The following is an 18,340-nucleotide window of genomic DNA, read 5'->3' on the forward strand; positions in this document are numbered from 1 at the left end:
ATGGGGGTGGTTGCTGAACTGGCCATGATTGGTACATCGTAGCATTTAGGCCAGAGACAGCTTTGCAGCAGTATGGTTAAATTCTGTTCTTCCCTTGCTGGAGCAAATGTCCCTACTGATAACACGTGTATCAGCTATAACATAACACGTATAGCTGACTATTGAGCTCAACAATTCAGGAGTGATTCCTGCTGTGACAGATAAAGAAAAAGATGTAAACAAAATACAGAGAGGACCTCTATTCCGTAGGCACCAGAAAAGGAAGCATACTTGAGGGTCAAAAACTGTGCCACCAGCTCTTTTTTATAAAATGAAGCCTGTAAGAAAAGTTAAGTTTTCCTCATGAGCTGCTTCCAGTAATACAACCACACCAGCCTTGTAACAGCCATTTTGTGAAGGAAGAACAGTTCACTGTACTTCTTCAGCATGGTATGAGAAGTGTAAGCTGTGTCCTGAACCAGATGGTAGAAGACCGTGCTGGAGGTTACATCTGGACCTGTCCTCTCAGCATGTTTTGTGAAAGAAGTTTCTTACTAGGATTTTTCTGTGAATAGCTGCCTAAAATGAGGAGTGTGACATCTTTAAAGCAACAGCTGCTCTAAGAAAAGAGGCAATGAACAATTTTGTAATTATATTGGAAATGCTTCATCTACATAATTAGAACATTCATACAGAATTTTCAACGGTCAGCTTAAAATAATGCACACAATACATTAAATTCAGAACATCCTAGATGTGTCAGTTGGGATACATGCTGACAAATTTCTTTCTCCTGCAGGCTTGCATGTGCCCACCAGCAGGGCGAGTGGTGCTCTCCACGCCGTACCACCGTAGGGTATCTAATTTCAGTGATTAAGGGCAAAGTAAAGCTTCGCATGCTGGCAGGCTATCCCCAAACAGCACATGTGCTGATAATGCCTGGAGTTTTTCACTCACGCATGGTAGCAAAGGAAGCCCCTGCAGTAGCCAAACAACCACCGGCTCCAAACCCAGTACTGTGCAGAACATCAGCAAAGAAGCAGTCAGCAATGACCTGAACGAAGCTTCACGTTCAGCCCCAAGGGCACAGCAGGGCCGGCAAAAAGAACTGTTTGACCTTAGGAGCAGAAACTTGAGAACTCGTAGGTCACTGACTTCAGTGGGTTTATGAAGACTGACCACATCCCCGTTAGCTTCATGTATTATGTGGCTGTGCTAAGAGTCAGTCCCTACTCGACAAACACCAGTGCAAGCCCCAAACATTAACATGTTATCCTAACCAGTACAAGACTCAGTAACTATGCCTTACCATGACTTATATGCACTTGTGCATACTTTAGAGTACAAGACCTAGAATACACAGAAAGATCACCACAGCAGCTCAGTCTAAGCCTCAGCAATTGCACACATACAGGAATTACAAGGCTTGAAAGAAAAGACTAGCAGGTGAGGGAGCTGCCTTGTATCACCTGGCAGAGGTGAGGTGTGCTCAATGTGTTTTGAGCTTGCCTCCTGGAGCTTTACACAAGTTGCAGAGTCAGTTTCGTTAGTTTATTTTTTTCCTTTACGCTTTTAGATAAAACAACTATGGCTGGTTATAACAATGAATAGCAGGAAGTGACAGTGAACTGCCTGTAGTCCTTCACTCATCCACTAACACATACGAAACAAGCATCACAAATTACTGATGGCCCTTCTATGATGTCTGACACTGAACACCACCTCTAGGATGGTGGTCATCATCTTCATAGACTTCCCCATTATAGATATGTTTTCTCTTTTGAGATGGATCAAAGTCCATTAAGTTCACTTGCTCCATTTCCTCAGTTTCTTCTATTTCCTGTCTTGCAGGGAGCAGTTTTTCAAGTAACAACAGCTTATCTGAGGAAAGGAAGCCACTCTCTGGGAAGTTCACCTGAAATCATCAAGAGATGGAATTCAGTGTGCCTGAACTTACCTTTTTCTGTTAAACTATCTGCTAAAGCCAGCTTTATCATCACAGCTGACTGAAGCCCGGTGCTTAAGAAGTATCTGCCATCAGAGATGTCCAATCTCCTCTGGCACAAAGAGCTCCCCTCCACAGCCTGCAGCTTCAGCTTTTCTCTGGAGAACAAGCAAGCTTCTAGATGGAAATGAGGCACTGAGCTACACGCTCTGGAATTGAGTTGGCAGACTTACCCTGAACTCTATGATGAGACGTCCCTTCTCATATGGCCTGCGATAGATCGGCATGCCTTCATTCAGAACACACTTAATAGCCCCGTGTTTGACAACCTGGCCTAGAAACAAAAAGCAAAGAAGGAACATAGGCAGGAAGCAGATCTACTGTCAATCCCTTTGGTATCTGTGTAGCTTTCTACGCTGTGTAGAGACATCTACACTGATAGCAGCAGTCTGACAGGGACTTCATGCCTGCTAACATCCAAGAAAGAAAGGCAGTGGACATCCATTGTAACCTTCTTATGCTTCCCAAGTAAGCACACTTACGAGTATGCTGAGTGCTCCATCAGTTCCATGGCTGAAAAAGCCATTTTTGGAGACCTACGGCCTTCAAGTGTCCACGAGGGAAGTGACTACATCACATAAAAAGATCATTACTGCTGACTGCTATCCAAAAATCGCTTCTTGGTTCAAGACTGGTACTGCAAAGGTAGTGCAAAGGCTAGGAGGAAAAAATCTGGTACTGATGTACACCCCTTGTACAGCAAGAAGAGGATCACTCCTGCTTTTTAAGCTTACAGCTTACCTATGCTTGGACTTTTAGCAGAAAGCAAGCAAGCACTTACCAGGATGGGAGGTAATAACAATAGTCCTATTATCCAGAGTCACGATAGGCTTTTGAAAGCCACACAGCGCTTCAACCAGTTGTATATCCATGGACAGGAGGAGGTCTTCATCTCGTCTAGGGTAGAACCGATAAAAACAGTGACAAAGAAGGGGAAGCAGTAAAAGGATCAATCCCACCTTCATTAGCTGGTTTACTATGGAAAATAAATTTAATAGCGGGAAGTTTGGACTAATTAAAGTAGCATTGAGTATTACAGCAACAGCTCAAAGAAGCATGGAGAACAGTATCCATACTGAGAGCTGCTATGAACTACTTAAAACACACATGTTTATTAGAAAGAAACAGATGCAGTAAGGCTCAGCTGTACTTGCTTTACCTCAGCAGTATTTTTCTATTCTGGGAAAGACTTTCCCTCTCAGCATAAGAGCCGCACCTGGCGCAGGTAACGACCAGTAGATTAATTGCCCTGGGGCATCAGCCAGCTCTACACCATTCTCTTATGCTCAGCTTCTGAAGACCTGGTACTAGGGAAGTGCAAGCAGGTTGTGCCCACTTGGGTTCTGGTGAAAGATCAAGAACAAACCACAAAACACCTGGACATTTTAATTGTTTTAGTTTCCTATTCTGACCTCAGGAAGGCAGTGCCAGTGATGTCTGCACGCACTGCATGTCTAAGGGCTAAGAATTCTTCAAGCCCATTAAAAGAATTCAGTTATTTCACTCACCCTCTTTTAAAGGTCTCTGGAATGCAACTTGCCTGAAAAGTTAATTTTAGACTGTGAAGGGAGAAGAGAAACACTCCAGTTGTCCAAGAAGCAACATGACCTCAGCACAACACTTGATGACCACTAATATCAAGGGTTACCTAAGGACACTGAAGGCAGTGGGAAGGAAGGTGGACAAAAATAAGCAAGCAGAGCTATGAATTCAAGACCCAGGTAGCCACGCAGGCAGCTTGTTCAAGCTGTCCCTTTAGCACAGCTGACTGAGCACCTGAGTGAGTTCACCAGAAGAAAAATTAGCTAATCTTATCCAAGTGAACAGAACTGACTCTTAACCTGTGAGCACATTGTCCTCTAGGCAGTGTTCAGCACCACTGAGGACAGTCACGAAGACCAGCTGTTGGTTTCCTACAAAGCTTTAGTCAGCATTCCTACCCACCGCTACAACGCCAGCTGTGGTATGAAGAGATAAGGGTCCTCCTACATCCATTGGCTTCTTCCTTAAAGCTCTGAACAGAAGCAGTAAAACACCAAGCCCAACACAAGACACTTATTTAAGATGACCAACACTGCTTGAGTCTAAAAGGTACTGGACAGGCTCATTCCATACACAGTAACTTGAAACAAAGACATCTGCCACAGAAAGCAGTATTAACAGGTCACAAAATACTTCAGACATGCTCAATGCTTCTTAGGCACTTTGTGTTCATGTAGAAGAACTGATTACACTTAGGTGGGAAAAGTGGGGGAAACTGCTTTTGGTCAGAAAGGTGTACGCTGCACTACAGCAGCTTTTACAGACAGGATTCCTGAGGAGAAACAGAAATACTGCCACTTCATTTTTGTGCCTTGGAGTCAAGCGGGCAGTAAACAGCTGCCTACTCTGAACCATGATCTTCTAGTGTAAGAGAGCAAACTGTCCTAGGAAGAACAAGGAAATACTCAGACCTTCCACTGCCAAAGTTCACTCAAAAACATCTGGTGCTGTTAGAATACAGATGGTTTTAACTGAAAAGAAAACAGGATTGCTGCACACATCAGTACTCACAGGTGACTTCTGGCTACCGGATCCTATCTACTCATCTTCCCAGGAAAGAAAAAGTCCTTTGTAACCATGGAAGCATGTGAACAAGCATCTCAAGAGTTAACATAAAGGACTTACAAGATTCTTACCTTGTAAATACAGAGTGGTCTTTTTGATCCAAGACAATAATAATATCCCCTGGCTCTAGTCCTGGCTCTTGGTCCCCTTCACCATGGAATGTTATTTTCTGACCATCCTTCATTCCTATTGAAGAAAAAAACCAAACTTTTTCACGTTTGAAAAAAGGTTTGAAAAAAAAAAAAAAACCACCAAAAAAACAGCAACAGGAAAAACTTTTAGAGGCATAGGACAGTATCAGGAGGTAACTGAATCTTGAAATCGAAGATATCAGGAACTGCTTCCCCTGAAGCCTTGCTCCGTCTCTGTCAAATCAACTCACAATTCCAGCAAGTCTTAATATGCTGCCAAACTGGGACACAGCTCAAAACCATTAAGCTTACCCAAAGCTTGGAACTGCTACTTGTCAAGACAAAAATCTTCAAGGGCATCAATCTGAGTATGACAAGAAAACAAACACTGCACACAGAACTCATTTTGAGAAGCAACGACTTAACCTAGGTTTTAGAACTATATGAGGCAGACACGTGAAACCTGACTTCAGCGACTACAGAGTGCAAGAACTGCTTTACCTAGGACTGTATCTGTCAAGCAAGAAACCCATTTCACCTATGCAGAAATCACTGTATGCAAATTCTAGCTGCCTCATGCTAACTCAGTTTTTCCAACTATGGAAAGAGCAAAACAAGAAAAGATTTTCTAAACCTTCAAAAAAATTTAATGCTTTCTCCACTTATAACAAACCCAGGCATTATGTAGTGTTTACAAAATAGTTTTGAACAAAAAAAAAAAAATAGCTTCAGAAAATAATCAGAGCAAATCTGTACAAAGCAAATCCGCTTGCTTGTATAGTTTATCTTAAAAGCTGCACTCCTTCCAAGATTTCTCCATCCAACTTCTGGAAATCCCCAAGGGAAAAGTATTTGTCACACTCAACACACTGCATTCTCCCACCACTGTGAGGGGTTCACATATTGAATTACATTTTACCAGGCAAAGATCAACTATGCTGAGGAGCACTGTCGGGGTTGCATTGCAAACAGTTCTAAGCATTACAGGCTTAGCACCATCTTTGCACCCAATTACTGTAGCAGACCTGGTTCCCCTTCACACTGAAGCACAGCAGAAGTGATCGGAGTCTGCACAGTTTCCCTATGCACAGAAAAGTCATTGGGAAAGCTGAGCCAACAACTGATAAGTTTACCTGATCACAACTTACACTTACAGAATGGCAGCAGATTAGAATAACCCACTGCTTACAATCCTGCACGTCTGTCCATTTGTTCTTGGCTACGTGCACAAAAAAAAAATGAACACACAATAAACCCTCCCTAAAAACAGGTCTACTGTTGAGGACAGCAACAGGCTACTTCTGCCACTGCCTGTTTTCAACACTGCCGCTCACCAAGTGGACACTATGTATTTGTCACTGCTTTAGAACCCAAGGGCAGCGTCAGTACAACCAAGGTTAGCCCCCACCTTACCAAGACACCTCACCTTTGTCAATGTGCACCTCCAGGATTTTCTTCTCTCTAACAATTTTCCTGCCATTGCAGCTCTTGCAGCGGTCCTTGGGGCTGATGCGCTCCCCATGCCCCTGGCACTCCATGCACACAGACTGCATTTGCTGCACCATGCCCGGCCCAATCTGGTGAATTCTGATTTGCATGCCTGTCCCTCTGCAGTTCGGGCAGCATTCTACTGCTCCCTTCTTACCACCACGACCTGAAGAGAGAGAATTGGAGATGGGTAACGGCACTTTCCTGTTGCTTCTGGCCACGCATAAGTTAATTCTGCATCTCTGGAGAGGAAGACTTATAATTCAAGATTCCGTTACCTTCGCATTTATCACAGATCACATTCTTCTGCAGCGCAAGTTTTCTTGTTGCACCATTGTACATATCTTCTAAACTCACTGATAACTGGTGGACCACATTTTTGCCTGTGAAAGAAAGGATTTAACTTAAGCTTGTAAGCCTGGACTCAAAGTCAGTCTGAGTTTTCCAAACCACGACGAAACAAGCTTCTGTAGGCTTTAACATCGTGTATCAACATAGTTCTCTAATTACTTGTACTGGTCAGTTTCCCAGCTGTATTGTAGTTAGGTAAAGGTTCTGAAGGCATCAGTACCTCTACCAGAAGAAATCTGACTTACCTCTGAGAGAACACACAATATGCGTTAACAAAGACATGAAAGGCTACATTTAAGTTCCAGATTTGAAACTTCTGGTTTAACTGCAATTCTGCTACAAGGAAGTGGGAGGCACAATCTTAAGCCAGTTAGGTGTTTTCCCCTCTCATGAGGAGACTTCTGGAAACTAAACCGAGTAACTGTGAGCAACTACACTTTTACAATCAGGAATTAATTAGAATTTTAGGAATAAAGGAACCAGCTTAGAGAAGCATAGCAAGTTCCAGCTTACCAACAATACTTTGACACGGACCTTTAAATTTCCTTAGGAAAATAAGTGCTGCGGCCAGTGCTGCTTTTAAGCAGTTTAGTAGCGCGAGGAAAGGCTGATACCTCTAGACTTTAACTTTTGAGCAGCACTTTAACAGGATCGAGCAAAGCTGCTCCGGTGAATTGAATCCCACAGGAAGGTTTCCCAGAGCCGAAGTAACTCGGCTATCTTATTTAGATACAGCCGCTCACAATGGAAGACCAGCTTCCATTTCGCTATGGCGGCATCTTTCTCAGCACGTATTTTAAGGCTCGTTACCCCCACGTTTCTCACTCAACACAAAGCACGGCTTCACAGAGCGCACGCTGGGGCTGGGACGGCGCTTCGCTCCGTCTGCACAGACCGGATCGCCGGGGAAGCTCACAAAGCCGCACACCGCCCAGCCCACAAAGCGCGGCGAACGGCCTCCCGCAGCCCCACAGGAAAGGCCTGCCGGCAGCACAGCCGCTCTTACCTCGCCTCTCTCTCTGCATCCTCCCTCCGCCGCCGAAGAACATGTCGAAGATATCCATGGGAGAGCCGAAGCCGCCGCCCGAGCCGCCCTCCTTGATGGCCTGCTCTCCACCCTTGTCGTACAGATCCCTCTTCTTGGGGTCGGACAGCACCTCGTACGCCTGGGAGATCTGTTTGAACTGCAGCGGATACAAGCGCCTCAGCGACCCGCTTCCCGCTTCCCGCCTCCCGCTTCCCGCCGCCTCCCGCTCACCTTCTCGCCCTCGTTGGGGTTCTTATCGGGGTGGTATTTCAGCGCCAGCTTGCGGTACGCCTTCTTCAGCTCCTCAGCCGAGGCGTTGGGGCTGACGCCCAGCACATCGTAGTACGTAGTCTCCTTCACCATGGTAGCGGCAGCGTCTGTGGGCAGCTCCGCACGGCTCCCGCTGTCCGCAGGACTCTGCCGAACTGCTCTCCGCTCCCGACTTTTCTGGAAAGTTCGGAGCCGGTCCCGTGTAGAGACTATTGAGACGGCGCCGCCCCGCCCCGGAAGCCGCTTCGAGGGGGGGAAGCAGCCAATAGGAGAAGGAGGCGGAGCGAGCAGAGCCAATGAAAGCCACCGGCCTCGGCCCCGCCCGCCTTTCGGCCGTCCCCTCAGCCAGGCTTGCGCCCACGGGGCTCAACTGCGCTTGCGCGGGGCCGAGACGCTCGGGACGGGAGCGCGCGTGCCTCCGCCTCACGTGAGGCAGTTCCGCCGAGCTGATTGGTGCGGCGTTAGGCTGGTGGCGAGTTGGGGCTCGCGCGCCTTAATCGCCGCGTTGCCATGGGGATGGAGCCTGCCCTGCGCGGGGAGCGGCGCGTCCCGTCCGTCTGTCCCGTCGCGTCCCGGTAACGCGCTGTCTGTTTGTCCCCGCAGCGCGGCGATGCGTGCCTGCTGGCTGGTGGGGACAGAGGAGCACGGGCTGCGCGTGCCGCTGCCGCACATGGCCGCCGTGCTGCTTGGCCGCGGGCCGCGAACCCGTATCGCCGACAGGAGGTGCTCGCGACAGCAAGGTAAGGCCGCGCCGCACGGCTGTGCGGGCAGGGGAAGGGTTCCGTCAGTAAGGCTCCACTACTCTGCCCATGTGAGGCCCCATCTGCAGCACTGCGTCCAGGTCTGGAGCCCCCAGTACAAGAAAGACAGGGAGCTGTTGGAGAGGGTCCAGAGGAGCCCCAAAGATGAGCAGGGGGCTGCAGCACCTCCACTACGAAGACAGGCTGAGGGAGCTGGGCTTGTTCAGCATGGAGAAGAGAAGCTGCGGGGTGACCTCAGTGCAGCCTTCAGTACCTAAAGGGAGCCCGCAGACAGGAGGGGAGTCAGCTCTTGGAAAGGGGAGATGGCAGCAGGACAAGGGGAAATGGTTTGAAGTTGAGGGAGGGCAGATGGAGGTTGGATGTCAGGGGGAAGTTGTGTGCTGTGAGAGTGGTGAGGTGCTGGAACAGCTGCCCAGAGAGGCTGTGATGCCCCGTCCATCCCTGGAGGTGTTGGAGGCCAGGTTGGATGGGGCCCTGGGCAGCCTGGGCTGCTGTGAAATGGGGAGGTTGGTGGCCCTGCACGTGACAGGGCGTTGGAGCTTCGTGATCCTTGAGGTCTGTCTTTCAACCCTGGCCATTCTGTGATTCTGTGCAAGCAGAGCTCTTCTTTTGGTACATTCACAGAGCAAAGGGCAGCAGGAGCTGGAGGTGCATGAGTGTTTCCACAAGGACTGGGCAGGCAGATATCCATCCTTTCTCTTCACGGTGTTTCATAACTGTTTGTTCTCTCTTTTCAGTTCTGTTGAAAGCAGACTGTAACAAGGGGTATGTCACAGTTAAGCAGGTATGTTTTTAAGCAGCTTTTCAGTGTTTCTGGTATTTATTGGCATATTGCACTTGGAACTCCACAAATAGTGGGAATGTCAGCTCTCATCCCAGATTATGGAGGTCCTGGAGCTGCCAAACAGTCCTCAGAAAGGAATCTGTTTTCCATTTGTCTATCTCAGCGCAGGAATGCACGGCCTCCATCTGTCCTGCTGTCCCGCAGCATCAGTGAGCAGCACTGTAGATCCTCATCATGCGCTTCTTCCAGGCTCTGAGATCTGGAGGCCTTCAGGTTCTTCCCCTAAACTGACTGACCTTCCTTCTGGTCATTAGTGTTCTGTTCCTAAAGTCAACACAGCCCTTCATTTGAAGTCACAGTGGTTCTGTATTGAAGGAACTGGGCTGACATAGAGGGATTTTGCCTTGATGACTAACTGAGCCAAAGGCCTTGTCACTTCTGGGAGGGGTGGGATGTGAGGCAGCATAGAAGGCGTTCACATGTTATTAACAGGATGGATTGGGTCTGCTCTTACTGACAACGAGCAGTATGCCTGAGATAATGTGAAGGGAAAACGTTCTTGCCTCTGGTGTGGGTGCACATGGACGTCCTCACAGCACCAGCATCCACATGGGTAACACAGCAGCTTGTTCTGTATTGTTTTCTGATCTTCCATCAAAATGTCTGCCAGCCCTCAGTGAATGCTGGGCCCCCTCTGTTCTCTGGTGAATCCTGCAGAAATCTCACCGTTTCACCAAAGTCAGTCTCCCCCACCATTTGAATGCAGTGTTACTGCTGTTTCAGAGCCTTGAATACTTTCTGGCAGCGGGTATTTGCCTGCACTGCCAGCTCTTGAGTTGCTTCCCAATATGGGGTTCCAGCAATCAGTGGTTGAACAGCACGTTGGGCAGTGAAATGTGCCTTGTTTGGGTGAAACTGTGGTGCTGTAGGACAAGGAGGTTGTGGCTGGGGTCAGGCGGGTGCTCCATCAGATTGAAGGTGAGGTGATGAGAGACGTGGTGCTGTTCTGTGAAGAGCAGGTATCTGACAGACAGGGTTAAAGAAACACAACAGAGTTTATCAGTGGGAAGCAATAACTGGCTTCTAAAACTTATTTTATATATAAACATGAGCCAGAAGCATTTAGCTGAAGGCAAGGACTGCTTTCCTAGGATGGTCCACATCATCAGATAAAATCTGTTCGGTTGGCCCATGCAGGTTGCCCCTGCCACGTTGTGTTATCAGGTATTGCTTTTTCATTACCAGCTAAACATCAGTAGCTTCTAAGTCTTTAAAACACTGTTTTGCATGGAAAATCCTTTTTGAGTTGCATAGGTCCATAAAATGGTGAAATGAAAGGTGAAAGCGCAGCAGGGGTCTGGGAGCTCAAGTAAACTTATTTTCTAGTTTCTGTTTTCATTGCACAGGAGGGAGCGTGCTGCAAGTGTGCTGTGGTTAAACAGGAACCAGCTGCTGTGATCCCAAACACACATCTCTTAAAATGAGCTGCAAGTGCAGACTTATGTATTTGAAGGCTGCTGTGTTGGTGGGACAGCATTCAGTAGTGCTGGATAGAAAGGAACTGTGATAAAAAAGAGAATAAATAGGCAATAGTTTGAAATCAGGAAGCTTTCTGGGGATTGCTGGATTTAAATAATCTGTTAAAACTGCTGTTATTTTTCCAGAAATGATAGTTGGTAAAGCTGTGGTTTGTGTCTTAAGGGCTGGTCATTGCCAGGTGCTGCCAACCTTCCCAGAATGGGACAGGGGCAGAGTGAAAGCCAAGCACGTTAGCTTTACAGCATGGTGATGGTGGGGGGCAGCTGACCAGTAGCTGCCAGTGATTTCAGTTACAACATCAACTTTTAAAGTTATTTTCCTCTCTACCAAAGATAGGAGTCAACCCAACTAGTGTCGACTTAGTGGATATTGGCAAGGATGAAGAGGTGAAAATGAGGCCAGGCCAAGTTCTGCATCTTGTGAATAAACTTTACCCCTTCGTGGTGCAATTTGGTGAAGAATCAGAGGGAACTGTTACAGAAGCAGAAGAGAAAACACAACCTGAAAAGAGGCCATGTGAAGACTCCTATGAGAACGACGAAATAGAAAATGTGCCCAGAAAGGCAAAGAAGATGGAGGTGGCGGATACACAAAGCAGTTCTGCAGGCCTCGGGCCAAGCAAGAGCAGTGTATGTGCACACGAAGGGACAACGAGCAGAAAGGCAAGTGTCTTGCTAGCAGTACTTCTGCTCTTTCTCCCGGCGTTGTCTCCTCCATGAGAGGGCTTTCATCTCTCCTGCTGTAGGTGCTACCTGTGGGGAACTTCTGTGGTGAACCTGGTCCTAGGAGTGCGCAGAGCACGAGTTGTCACACACAAAGGTCTGCTCCTGATGTGCATGGCTCCTGAGAGCACAGCCTGGATCCCATGTCAGCCTGAGCTGCAGAGCGCTGAAGTAACGAGCTGGCCTCGGCAAATGAAGCCTCAATCTCTGGTTCCTGTCGCAGTTTCTTGTAGAAGAGCAGAGCTCCGCTGAGCACCGCTTAGCTGGAGTTGCACGGTGTGCAGGCTCTTGAGATGAGATCTGCTCTTAGAAGTAGAACAGCAGTTATCTAAATAGCTTATGCACAGAAAATGGAACATCTTGACCTTTTTTCTTTTCTTTTTCTTTTCCTTTTTTTTTTTTTCCCCCTGCTGTTTGGGTCATTTACTAAGGTAGAACCATATTTATGTTCACGTTGCCAGCCACAGTCTTTTGAAAGGCAGCTTTTAGCCCTGCTGACATGGGCAAAATGTGTAAGACTTTTTGGACTTTTTAGTAGGAACGCAGGACCAAATCTCAGATTCTGGTGGGCTGCCCACTTCCAGCACTGCTGACCTCATGCTGATTATATTGGATCAGATTCAGGGTGCTGTGATCAGAGAAAGGTGGCTATTCAGCATTTCCTTGTCAGTACTGGAATAACATTTGAATGTCTTGCTTTGTAAGAGTGTCACGAAGACCATCGTTGGCAATGCCTGTGAAGGGCTGTGAACAGATGAAATACTGTGCATTTCTAAAATGTGCACTCTGGGAGTTGGTAACAAAGTTAAGAAGTAATCTGCTAATTCTGACTTGATTCTCTGGTACTTTTCTTTACGAGCCACTCTAGCACAGTATGGAGGAAGAAACGCTCCCAGAGTAGGGCCAGGCACCACGACAGTGCTTCTTTGTTCTGTGCAGAGCAACATGTGATGAGACAGTAAATGGTGACCCTTGCACCTCCTCTGGCCCTTGTGATGCATGACGCAGCAGATCTTGTAGTAAGATGGTCTGTCATCATTGGTAATCAAGGTCTGTGCTGTAACGTATGCATGCGACTTAATAAACCCAAGCAGATCCAGAGCTCTCTGTTGTTAAATTTGCAGCTTAAAATGTCCCAGGTTAGAGTGTACAAGAGTAGCTTTGTGGGTCAGTTGGATGGAGGGTTGTGTTGGTTTTCATAGAGGGGAAACGATTCACCTGTCATTCACGTGGTATCACTGTAGTTATAATGGAAGTTTGTGACAAAATGTTTTAAAATGCATAATTAGATTCTTAATTCTCTTACAGAATTGTGGTTTTTTTTTTTTTTTTTTTCCTTCTTTCCATGTTTTAGGAACATTTGGGACACTGGAGTCAAGGTCTGAAGAGTGCCATGCAAGATCCCAAAGTGCAGGTGAGCACGGTACACACGTACTTCACAGTACTTCTTGTCTGGGACAGTGAGCATTCTTCTTTCCTTCAGCAGTTTACACTAACAATGTGATTAACTGGGAGATTACTGCACAAGAGCTGCATCTGATAGAATTTGGGAGTCTCTACTGTGCTGATTTTGTGCAGTGTCAGAGCTTCCTTACCTTGGAGCTCCTGACCCTGTCAGATTTGTCCAGTGTTTTAAAAAGGTTGCAGGGAGAGCAGCTACACAACAGGGCCACTTCAGCATGGAAACCAATTAGAACAAGGCTGTGGTTTGAAGCTGAGATTCCTGTTTTCTGGCAGTCAGCACCGTTGTATTTCCAAGTGTGGTGCAGCTTCATTGTTTCCAGTGAGCTTCAACTGGGCGACACCTGGGCAGCAGCTGACAGGATGTGACCTCTGGCTCTGCTCTACCCCATCTCATCATGACTGCAGGAGTTCCCTAGGTGCCTCCTTCTAGCCTTCTATAGAAGGCTCTGTTTTCTTTGCTTTCCTCTGGCTGTATCATGCTTTTCTTTGAGTTTTGGGGCCAGTCTGACCATTGTGTGTTTTAGCTGAGACGGTTTCCGAAGGTGAGGGCTCTGCAGGCACTGTGGACTCCCCCAAGAGATTGTCATCCGTGGGCTGAGAATAATTTCATTCACTCATCACCCATCAGAATGTCCCAAATTCTTATTTTCTTTTTTTTTTCTTCTTCATTTTTTTTTTTTTAACAATTCAGGTGTCTGTCAGCAGTTTCAAATGAGTCTATCAGGAATGATAAAGCTATCAAAGTACTTCCTTACGTTTTAAACCTGAAGCTCAATCTTCACTCCTTCTGTGCAGGTTCCTGTAGCACTTAAGAAGACAATGTTTTCTTGACCCAGAAGATATGCTGTTCTTAAAGCTGTTACTTGAATGTTGGAACACAGTAGCTGTGGCTTACTGTTAGCTTTGTTATTTGTGGTTCAGGATGAGATATATAAACAACAGCCCTCCCACCTTTGCTTCTTAGGCATACCTTAAAGAATTGACAAAATGCTTTGTCTGGAAGCACCTCCTCACAATTGTCTCGGTTCTGTTTGCACATGCAGAGACCAAAGTGCATCAAAATATGATATGGACTTGCTTCTGAAGGTCAGTGTAATGATGTGTGTACTGATACAGATTTTAACCTTCCTTCCTGTAGAGCAAGACTGATCAGCTCTGCATATACACATGCAAAAAGAATTAGCAAGGATGGCAAAGACATTGTTCACCTCTTAGTGCTGCTGTCAGAGCAGAGGGCACTTCAGAAGCTGACACCTCTTTATTGCCACAGGCAGGCCGTGCTGCCCTGCCCTCTGCATGCCTTGGTACTGTTTCTCTTGATTAACTGCACCTGGGTGATACACAGGGCAAAAAAAAAAGAGGAAAAGAAGGTCAAGGGGAAGGAGGGCTACAGAGACAGAGGCCTCTTCTTTATGTGAATGATGCTTAAAAGTAGCATCTTGAGTAGCATGGACTTAATTAGCCTTGATCCTTGGCTTTGAAATGCTGGAGGAGGAGTGCAGTGCGGAGTGTTGTGCTGCACCTTGGAGGCTTTGTTCCACCACAGGGAGCCCAGCCGAGGTGCCCTGCATTGAGAGCAGTGCCATCACTGCCACTGCAGTGCCCAGTGCCCACGCAGCTTAGGTGCGGCCCGGTGGGGGAAGGGTCCTCGACCACACAGGTCATGAATCTAGGTTATTTTCTGGAGAGTTCACATTGTCTTGTGGCGATGGTGAAAGTATTTCTTGCTGAACAGGAATAGAAGGCTTTTGCCTTAAAGAAAAACTCTGGAACACCTCCTTTAGCTGCTGGATGCTTGGTGTGGCAGAGGAGCACACACTGGGCTAGCACGGTTCCAGCCAAGGATAGGAAGGGAAACTCCTGCTGCTCACTATTTCTCCCGTGTGGAGACTTTTCCTGGCTCTTTTACCTGGCAGTCATGGTCCCACTAGTAACACAGACTTGTGCTTGAGGACTTTTGCAGCCGTGATGCGGTGTGCAGATGGATGGCACCTCAGAGCTCGGAACATGCAGTGCGTATCGGGGCAGGACATTGAAGTTCAGTAAAGAATCAAGTGTCTTGTTTTACTAGGTTTATAAGGATGAGAAGGCTGTAGTCATCAAGGATAAATATCCCAAAGCACGTTACCACTGGCTTATTTTACCGTGGGACTCCATCTCAAGCCTCAAATCAGTCACCAGAGAGCACCTTGGACTCCTGGAACACATGCATGCAGTCGGGCAGAAAATGATTCAGCGGTGCCCCGCCGCAGAAAGCCCGCAGTTCCGGCTGGGTTACCACGCCGTTCCCAGCATGAGGTAGGTGGGCCCTGGGGGAGCCGCGGGGCGCGCAGCCCGCCTTCCGGGCGCAGAGCGGGGCCGCGCGGGGCCGCAGCTTCAGCGCCAGCCCTGCAGGCGCTCGGGTTTGGCTCTGGGTCCCGCGGGTGCTGCTGCGCCGGCTGGCTCCAGTGGCGCAATCGGTTAGCGCGCGGTACTTATACAGCAGTACTGAAGCCGAGCAATGCCGAGGTTGTGAGTTCGAGCCTCACCTGGAGCACAGCGCTTTTGCCCTCGTGCACAGCAACAGGGCTGTGGGGCTGCGCGGCCGCTGAGGGGCGTGGGGCGCCTTCCACCCCAGCCCTGCGAGCCGCGGGGCTGGCAGTCTGCCTCTTTCCGGTCGTGTTTGCAACCGGTACCACTGCTAGAGAACTTGGTGTTTTAACTTCTTTTGTGTCTTATCTGCTGGTCTGTTGTAGTCAGCTGCATTTGCACGTAATCAGCCAAGATTTTGATTCTCCTGCTCTGAAAACCAAAAAGCATTGGAACTCCTTTACCACAGAATACTTCCTGAACTCCGAAGGTAATTATTAGAAAAGGTGTTTCTTAACATAATCGTGTTTGTGGGTTCTGACTTTTGAGCTTTTTTCCCTGGAAAAGGGCGTGAGCCAAAAATTCTGGTAAGATAAGTGAAAGGTTTTATGTGAGTTCAGATATTGAGGAGCAGTGCTCAGTAGAAGTCAGCCACGTTGTGTGGTTGGTTGAAATAGAAGCACAGTAATGACGTGCAGTGTGTGCTGAGCAGCGTGTGGATTTGGTAGTGCCACACATCTCAGGGCTTCACCATCCCAGTAGCGCCTGTCTGATTTCATTTCAGATGTGATAGAGATGGTACGAAGCAAGGGAAAAGTAACGGTGAATGACCAGGCCTCTGAACTTCTCAAGTTGCCTCTCAGATGCCATCTCTGCAAACAACAGCTGTCCACTATCCCGCAGCTAAAGGAACATCTCAAGAAACATTGGACAAAATGACGACCAGAAAATCATCTGGCATCCCGTGTGCTCACGTTTCAGGTTAACACAAAGACCTCAGGGTGTGAGGGGACACATAGGATTTTTGTTAGTTGGGATATGGGAAAACACGATGTATTCACAGCAGCACATTAACACTGTCAGAGCTTAGACAAAAAGAATCAAATAAAACGACTTCTGAAATCAAAGGTGTTTGCAGCTCTGTTGTGACACTGCCCCACTGCTGTGTGTGTGAATGGAAGTCTGAAGAAGTGCTTTGTTATGATGGATGGATTCATTTCAGTTCAGAACTGCAGAGGTTCTGCACCCAGGTTTCAGCAGAGGGGAAGAAGCAATGATTATTTTGAGCCCAGTAAAGAACTGGCAGCACACTGCAGTGCTGCGGTGGGTTTTGGTGAGTCTTTGTGCTTTGATTGTTGTCAAGATGTGAACTCCCAGACAGGCAGTGGATCACGAGTAATGGAAATCTGTTACTGGGCCCAGAACCAATCAGCAGGGTTGAAATTCATTGTGTGCACAGCTTTGATCTGTTAAGATACCCTCTGGGTGAAATGGCTTTCAACAAAAGCCCAGAGCCCCCCTTTATACAAGGAGAAAGCTTTTTTGCAGGTGTAGATAATGCATTTCTCAGGGAGCGTGTTCCTTGCTGCTGTGTTTGTGTGCAGTGCTGTTGCTGCATGCACCCAAGGGCCCAGCTGTGAGCCCTTTGCTGCTGGAAGAGAACAGAGACTTCCTGTGGTGACATGGAGGGTGCAAGGGAGTAGAGTGAGGGTTTGGCTGTGTGCGGATTGCAAACAATGCTCACGCTTTCCTTGGTTCTTGACGACACTTGGAAATAGCACATCTTCACTTAGAAAGAATGACTGCTTAAAACCCACGAGGAGAAAAAAACACGGCCAAAAAAAATCAGTATGGGGATCATTTTTGACACAGAGGAGGGAAGAGGTTGGTTCCAGAGGTGGAAGAGTGCTCATGCATAGCAGTAGGAACCAGTAGGAATTCAAGAGCGTAGCCTTCTGCTCTTGGCTACAGCTGCAATACAGGCTGTGTGTTGTGGCTGTGCCGTGTTTGTGGCAGCCTGCCTTTTTTGTCTGTAAAGGAGATTGGTGACAGAATTCTCAGTAATCATAAGGCTTCCACAGAAGCACATTTAGTCAGATATCTGGACATTTCTTAAATTATCTTTATTTTTCCTGTAATTATTTTGACTGCATCTGTTTGGAAGAGCCTCTGCAGAGAAAATTCAGTGTATCTGTAAAGCTAGGCCACAGCGTATTTCAAAGTGAGATGCACTGCAAAGAAAGCAGAAGAAACTTCAATGGAGAAGTGCAGGGGAGGGGAAACTCCTGGCTGCTGCTGAAGCAGAAGCTGAAGTTCAGTCACAGTCAAGGCACTGGCTCCAGCTGTTCCCCTTTGTCTGAGCTCGCTCAGGACAGGTGAGGTAGAGAAACAAGAAGGGAGCTCAGAGATGAGTTAATGTGTCACTGATCTACCAAGCACTCTTCCTCCAGGATGTCAGATTTGAACTGATTTTATCCTGAATGGGAGAAGACCTCTAAAACCAGAAGGCCTTCAGCTTTGACCACCAGCATGACACACAAAAAACATAAAAAGCAATACACACTTTGAAGGACCCGAAGTGTACATCAGATCCTCATCATGCCAGTTTTACCTTTTCCTGAGTTCCTTACTAAGGAATATTCTGAACAGTACAGCAGGCTGAGCAAGACCTAAGCAGTTCCTAGCACCAGGTGTAAGGGGGTCAGGAATTAGCAGTGGCAGTGCTGCAATTGAATTGCAGGGCTGGAACTGGAGAGCACTGCATCATCCTCACCGCCTCTTTTTCCAAATAGGAAAAATTCAGTTCCAACCACGTGCTGGAGGTAGGGTTGCAGCACAGGTTGCAGCCCTCAGCAGCTCAGGC

The 18,340-nt window shown here is 47.4% G+C and overlaps 2 protein-coding genes and 1 non-coding gene across 4 annotated transcripts; 2 read left to right on the top strand and 1 right to left on the bottom strand.

The window, feature by feature from the left end:
- Positions 1-618: 618 nt before the first annotated feature.
- On the bottom strand, positions 619-8,060 carry DNAJA1 (DnaJ heat shock protein family (Hsp40) member A1). Its single transcript, XM_048930532.1, has 8 exons — positions 7,820-8,060; positions 7,568-7,745; positions 6,489-6,593; positions 6,149-6,376; positions 4,663-4,777; positions 2,766-2,881; positions 2,158-2,258; positions 619-1,894 (listed from the first exon to the last, which is right to left on the bottom strand). Exons 1-8 carry the CDS (start codon positions 7,949-7,951, stop codon positions 1,676-1,678), a joined length of 1,194 nt encoding a protein of 397 aa, XP_048786489.1. The 5' UTR covers positions 7,952-8,060; the 3' UTR covers positions 619-1,675.
- A 139-nt stretch (positions 8,061-8,199) lies between these two features.
- APTX (aprataxin) lies at positions 8,200-16,619 on the top strand. Of its 2 annotated transcripts, none has more exons than XM_048930534.1 (7): positions 8,200-8,311; positions 8,462-8,598; positions 9,357-9,403; positions 13,019-13,078; positions 15,200-15,426; positions 15,864-15,967; positions 16,262-16,619. In XM_048930534.1, the coding sequence occupies exons 2-7, from the start codon at positions 8,469-8,471 to the stop codon at positions 16,414-16,416; spliced, it is 723 nt and encodes a 240-aa protein (XP_048786491.1). In that variant the 5' UTR covers positions 8,200-8,311; positions 8,462-8,468; the 3' UTR covers positions 16,417-16,619. The 2 variants fall into 2 exon arrangements, with proteins under 2 accessions (XP_048786491.1, XP_048786492.1); XM_048930535.1 differs by lacking the exon at positions 8,200-8,311 and adding an exon at positions 11,275-11,604 and having other exon boundaries at positions 8,318-8,598.
- On the top strand, positions 15,570-15,664 carry TRNAI-UAU (transfer RNA isoleucine (anticodon UAU)). The gene is made up of 2 exons: positions 15,570-15,607; positions 15,629-15,664. It is a non-coding gene; the product is annotated as a tRNA-Ile (tRNA).
- Positions 16,620-18,340: the final 1,721 nt, after the last annotated feature.

This window comes from Lagopus muta, chromosome Z, assembly GCF_023343835.1.
Source record: "Lagopus muta isolate bLagMut1 chromosome Z, bLagMut1 primary, whole genome shotgun sequence".
Taxonomy (NCBI): Eukaryota; Metazoa; Chordata; class Aves; order Galliformes; family Phasianidae; genus Lagopus; species Lagopus muta.